The sequence below is a fragment of the Nematolebias whitei genome, chromosome 19 (genome assembly GCF_014905685.2).
Source record: "Nematolebias whitei isolate Nwh7 chromosome 19, NemWhi1, whole genome shotgun sequence".
NCBI lineage: Eukaryota > Metazoa > Chordata > Actinopteri > Cyprinodontiformes > Rivulidae > Nematolebias > Nematolebias whitei.
In genome coordinates this window covers 7,224,990-7,231,192 of record NC_056516.1, presented here as the reverse complement: position 1 = coordinate 7,231,192, position 6,203 = coordinate 7,224,990, and the positions used below count along the sequence as shown (strand labels likewise).

General features: G+C 45.5%; 1 protein-coding gene across 1 annotated transcript in view; it reads left to right on the top strand.

The window, feature by feature from the left end:
- Positions 1 to 1,995, top strand: part of polr1h (RNA polymerase I subunit H) — a 6,178-nt gene extending 4,183 nt beyond the window's left edge. Inside the window, exons 3-4 of the mRNA XM_037693602.1 lie at positions 1,553 to 1,662; positions 1,735 to 1,995. Coding sequence (XP_037549530.1) covers positions 1,553 to 1,662; positions 1,735 to 1,759 — 135 coding nt within the window. The 3' untranslated portion in view covers positions 1,760 to 1,995. The remainder of the gene's footprint in view (positions 1 to 1,552; positions 1,663 to 1,734) is intronic.
- Positions 1,996 to 6,203: the final 4,208 nt, after the last annotated feature.

Here is a 6,203-nt window from a genome sequence, read left to right as displayed (position 1 = left end):
GCAGTTATAGTCTGATGGTTGTGGACAGGAAGTGACCTGCGGTGGTGCTCCTTCCTCCACCAGTGAGGCACAAGTCTTGAGCTGAAGGAGATCCTCAGAGACTCTACAGTTCTGTGCAGGAGGTGGGAGGAGGTGGACATGATAGTTTTACCAGCGGCCTTCTGACCTCCACCTCCTCAGTAGATTCCAGGGGCAGTTTGCTTAAAATCCACCAAGGTTTCATGTCATTTTATATTCCTGGTGCATGAGCTGTGATCTTATACTGCCACCTTCTGGTGCAAGGACAGAAGCAGAGGGACCCCCCCTTACACAACCTGTTTACTGACATACCTTGAAGAATAAGTTGAGTAATACTCGGGAATGGTAAATACTGTAGTTATCATGAATGTCAGACTAATTTAGTAGTTTTATGTTGGGTGGAATGATGATGCAATGTTAAAAGCAAGGATTGAGTGGACAAGTCCACACAGACTCTAAATTATATGTAAAGCTTTTATATTTTGTTAAATGTCTATTTTAAAACCAATGAGTCTCGTAGTGTTTGATTTTCAAAATAAGTGTGGATGATAATCCTGCAGGGGACTTGGTGATTTTCTTACATTACTTTTTTCTTCCATCTCTTTGGAATTAGAGTTCTCTGGACGGGAAATCCGGTCGGCGGTCGTCTTCAACCCGGCGGAGGACACGTCGTTGGCTCATGAGGAGGACGAGGGCTCTGAGCTGAAGGGGCCTGTGGTAAGACCAGCACCTTCGGCTGCTAACAGATTATCACATTTGCAGGTGGCGTTCTGTGAAAAGGTTATGAACAGTTAGTATCTTACCTGTTATAGATGGGTCATTGAACTAACCCAGGGTTTAATTCTGATCAGCTTGATGAGTGAACGGCTCGTCTACATGTAGCTAGACCCAAACTACAGTCCAGCTGCTTCAGTTTTACATAGTTCATAGTTCCTTACCTGAACACTGTCACATACCTTCATATTGCAGCAGCAGCAGCTGGCTGTAGCAGTATCTGTGCAGCCTGGGGTGCTTCCAACAGGAAGATTATAGTTCTGCCAGAATACCAAAGTCACATAACGTTGATCGTAGTGCGAGGATTTATTCAAGTGTTCACAGGGACCTCTGTGTGAGACTGCAGGTGTTTAAACCAGCACTGCTCTACTGGACCTCCTTGGACCGGTCACTGAGCCCCGCTGTAGAACTGGACCCCTTGGACCGGTCACTGAGCCCCGCTGTAGAACTGGACCTCCTTGGACCGGTCATTATGAGCTCATGAGGAAGGTCTGAGCGAGACAGGTTCTGTAGTTTTTAAACAAGTCCAGTCTTGACGGGTTCATGTGCTACAGAGCAGAGCGTCCCTCAATGTTTCCAGTAACATCGTGTCACATGACCGTTCTGTTGAAGCCTGAAAACCTTCGCCCTCCAACAGCAGAGAGAACCACAGCTGGTGCTCGGGTGCTGTTCATCTCCAGGCCTGTTTGTCACCTTTTCACTGAAACTCACTTGAAAACAGCTGAACTGTCCCTTTAACGAGGTCCTGTGCTCCGTGCAGATTGACAGGCGCTGCTCACGGTGCAACAAAGAAGGGATGATCTATCACACACGCCAGATGAGATCTGCAGATGAAGGGCAAACGGTCTTCTTCACCTGTGTCCACTGCAGGTGAGACACCTCTGCTCTGGGTGGACGGTTCTGATGATGGTTCTGATGATGGTTCTGATCTTCTTGTTTTAGGTTTCAGGAGAAGGAGGACTCCTGAGGGCGATCGTGTGGAGCGTCGGTGCTTCAGAACGTCTCCAGTTCTCCGTCAGCGTTCACATTTTAATGAAGAAGCGGCGGTGGTGAAGTTTGACCTTCAGTCCAGAAGAGCTTCTCAAGTTTTCTGCTTTCTAGTTAAAACTGCTGCAAGTTTCAGCTCACGTCTGAAGTAAAAGAACATTTTAGAGATTTTTTTTTAATCTGCTGAGATCTAAATAAACAAACGAGACAACAAATCCTGGATCTGACTTGTCAAGATCTGCAGTTTGTGGACAGGAAGTGGAAAGTTAAGATTACCTTATTTTTCAGACTATAAGGCGCATTAAGTGAAACAAAGCAGTCGGATGAGTCAAACTTTATTCAACTCATTCACTATAACTCAACATTGTTCAGAGCCAGAAATGAGTTATTGTCGTTCCACCTCATGTGGTACATGTGGAACGAGATTATGTACACAGGGTCCCAGTTACATCCAACAATAAAATGTCAAAGAAAAACAACAATGAGATCTAAGATATGAACTAAGATAAACATCAAATAAAAATTCACTAAGCACTAATAAAAAAACATCACCGAACAGCAGCACGAACACGAGCATGAGTCTGTGAGCAGATGTGCACGCATGAACACAGCAACATTGAAACAGATCAGCAGCAACATTGAAACCGATCAGCAGCAACATTTAAACAGATAAGCAGTAACATGAAACGGATTAGCAGCAACATGAAACAGATCAGCTGCAAAATTGAAACAGATCAGCAGCAACATTGGAACAGATCAGCAGCAACATGAAACAGATAAGCTGCAAAATTGAAACAGATCAGCAGCAACATGAAACAGATCAGCAGCAACATTGGAACAGATCAGCAGCAACATGATGTGATTTTTCACAGCGATTATTCTGGTTAGAGATTCATGAGTCTTAACAGCCTCAGGGTAGAAGCTGTTCCTCAGTCTAGTGGTTCTACACTTAATGCCCCTTAAACTCCTTCCTGAGGGGAGTGGGGCAAAAAGTGTGTGTGCTGGGTGAGTGAGGTCCTTCATGATGCAGGTGGCCCTCTTCCTGCATCTGGAGGACCTGAACGGTTTTCTTCTTAATCCAACAAAGTTAAGTCAGCTCCTCTGGATGGTTTTCTTTTTGTTGAAACGTTTCATCTTTCATCCAAAAGACTTCTTCAGTCCATACTTGCATGCACGTAGAGAACTTGCAAACTTCACCCAGAAAGGCCCCTGACCAGGATTTGATCTGACAACCTTCTTGCTAAGAGACAACAGCTCTACCACCTACACCACCATGCTGCAAGAGTCCAATATAATTTTTACAGTCACACACCGAAGCAACATTCATTTTAGTGACCTCCGATTGACGTAACCAGGTGTCATTGTTGCCGACGTGAATAACAATCTTACTGTATTTAGCCTTAGTCAGCAGTTTCAGATAAGATTCTATGTCGCCCGCTCTGACCCCCGGAATGCATTTAACTGGCCGCTGGAGTCCCTAAAGCCACATTTTGGACTATGGAGCTGCAGGGTCTGCTTCTCAGCGGGTGTGTCACTGAGCGAGGAAAATCAATTAGAAACGTGAACGGGCCGGTGGTGAACTGGGGGCTTAGCCTTAGCACTACGCTTGCTCCGGACCATCACCCAGCTGGCCTGGGGTCCCGGCTGCTCGGGGTCTGCTGGAGGACCGCTGAAAGGAGACATTCTTAGTGACTCTGCACTGACGGGTGGGGGCAAAATTAAAACCTTTTTCAAACTAGGGGTCAATTTCAGAATCTACATTAAATCAGATGTCCAATATCTTTTCTTGGTCACAGGTTCCTCAACTAGAGTTTGATTGGTCTCATTTGATGTTCTCTGTTGTGCTTTTGACATCATAATCAAAGATTACTGAAAAAATTCAAGAGATGGAAGTATTTTATGTTTCACATATCATCCTGGGGGCCAGATAAGCTGTCAACGAGGGCCACATTTGGCCCCCGGGCCTTGGGTTTGACACTTTAAGGGCTAAGAGGACCTGGCTAGCTACTGGTTTTACGACAGTGTGGAGACAAGCTTCCAGTTCAGACAGCCTCTCCAAAGCTACCATAAGACTATATTTGTTACATGTATCATAACCACTAAAGGAGGCAGAGGAGTAACTAAACATCTGACACACGGAGCAAGAGAAAACAGAGGACCTGACTTAACTTTGTTAGATCCTTCAGTTTATCCACTCTCACCTGCTCCACTCAGCACAGGTTTCTCTAACTTCCTCCTCGGTCCAGTCCTTTAAAACTGTTTCGTCTCCACACATAAATCAGTTCTGCATTGTTGCATACATGCCACAGCTACGGTTGTTTCCTTTGAGTTCAGTCTGACTTGTTGCTGCCATGTCAGCCTTTTTCTTGGTTCATTAAATCACTTTGTTTTATTTAAGTTCTTTTTGTAAACTCTGCATTCTGGGTCCGAAGTCTCTGCCAACCATGATAACATTATTTACACGAAACCCTAAGATTATTTACATGTATACATACGTAGTAAGTATGAAAAGCAGCAGCAGCGACATACAACACTTAACATTCTTTTAGTCATTTTATCACATGAAGCTCCCAGCAGTGGAAATAAATTAATGAAACAGTTTGTATGAACTGCTGGACGATGATGTTTGCAGATGACATTGTGATCTGTGGTGAGAACATGGAACAGGCGGAAGAGAACTTGGAGAGGTGGAGGTATGCACTTGAAAGAAGAGGAATGAAAGTCAGCCGTAGTAAGACAGAGTATTGTGTGTTTCCTGCCTGCACTGGAAGTGCTATCATTGCTGCTGGTTCTGTTTGTATTTGCAAAAGATGTGATATAAAATGAGATATAATGAGTATTTCATGTAAATAATTGTGCATTTGCAGAACTGATGTGAATGTAGAAACTGCAAAAGTTTTATGAAGACAGAAACCCAAGCTGGTCCTGGATCGGCTCAGACTAGTCGTCAGCTGGTCTGTTTAACGTAGGCTATGTTCACTCAAAGGGCAGAAATTGCTCAGATTTGATTTTTACTTTACAAATAACCCGGATCAGATTTTTCAAGTCAATGTAACAAATCAGATCTTTTGCATATGTGTTCCTGAATCTGATCCATATCTGATGTCTATGAGAGCGACCTCAGTCTGAACGCTCATGTCTCATTTCATCTGACTCTTATGTCAGTCAGGTAGGGGGATGTGGATCGATACAAGTGTTACCAACCTGGAGGTGTTGCCTTAAACCACATATAGAGATACTTTAAAGAAAACTAACTTTCTGATTATCACTCCTGTCCAAACTAGCTAACACTAACTGGAGCACAGATCCTTAGACCCTGAGAACTGCTGTTTTAGCTTTGTGCTACTCCACAGCTGAATACTGTGCTCCTGCTTGGTGCAGATCTGCATGTGCTAAACAGAGACCCCAAGCTCAACGCAGTCTGCTGCGTCATGATAGGGACCCTTCACCCTGCTCCAGCAAGCTATCTACAGGCTCCACCTGCAACATGAAGAGAGACTAGCATTAAAATTGAAACAGGAAAATGACCCACAGCACCCACCATATGTCCATACACCAGGCCCGATACGTTTAAGGTCTAAGGCTCAGCCTTAGAGACAGGGTGAGGAGCTTCATCATCCAGGGGGAGTTTGGAGTAGAGCTGCTCCTCTGCATCTGAGGAGGTTCATCTGATCAGTGCCTCCTGGACACCTCCTTTTGGAGGTTTTCTGGGCATGTCACACTGGGAAGAGGCCTCGGGTCAGACCCAGAACTTTCTCAAGGGATTGTGTATCTTCTCTGGTCTGGGAACAGTTGGGGTCCCCCAGGAGGACCTGGAGAGACAGAGGTCTGGGTTCCTCTCCTGGACCTGTTGACTCCACGACTCGACTAGAGATACAAGGTAGAAGATGGAGCTGATGATCAGGGTTCTCTGCCCTTTGAGAGTCAGTGCAGACATGAGGCTTTCAGTCACACTTGAGAATCTCAGTAATTAAAAAAAAAAACTTGAGTTACTTCTGTTGCAGTTCAGGACTCGTGTCAAAGTGTTGAAGTGAACTCGTCAAGTCTGGAGGGTGGCGCCCTCTGCAGGGGGTCTGCAGCACCCTCATGGTGCTGGCTGCGGTCACTTCCACTGCGCACGTGTTCTGATCCAACAGACATATTTTACTATTACGGACTCTGAGGCTGCTGCACAGGTCCATGGCCAGCAGTCACTGTCAGAGGTGGGGGACACCTGGACAGGTCTCAGTCCATCACAGGGACACCTGGACAGGTCTCAGTCCATCACAGAGACAACTGGAAAGGTCTCAGTCCATCACAGAGACACCTGGGCAGGTCTCAGTCCATCACAGGGACACCTAGACAGGTCTCAGTCCATCACAGGGACACCTGGACAGGTCTCAGTCCATCACAGAGACAACTGGAAAGGTCTCAGTCCATCACAG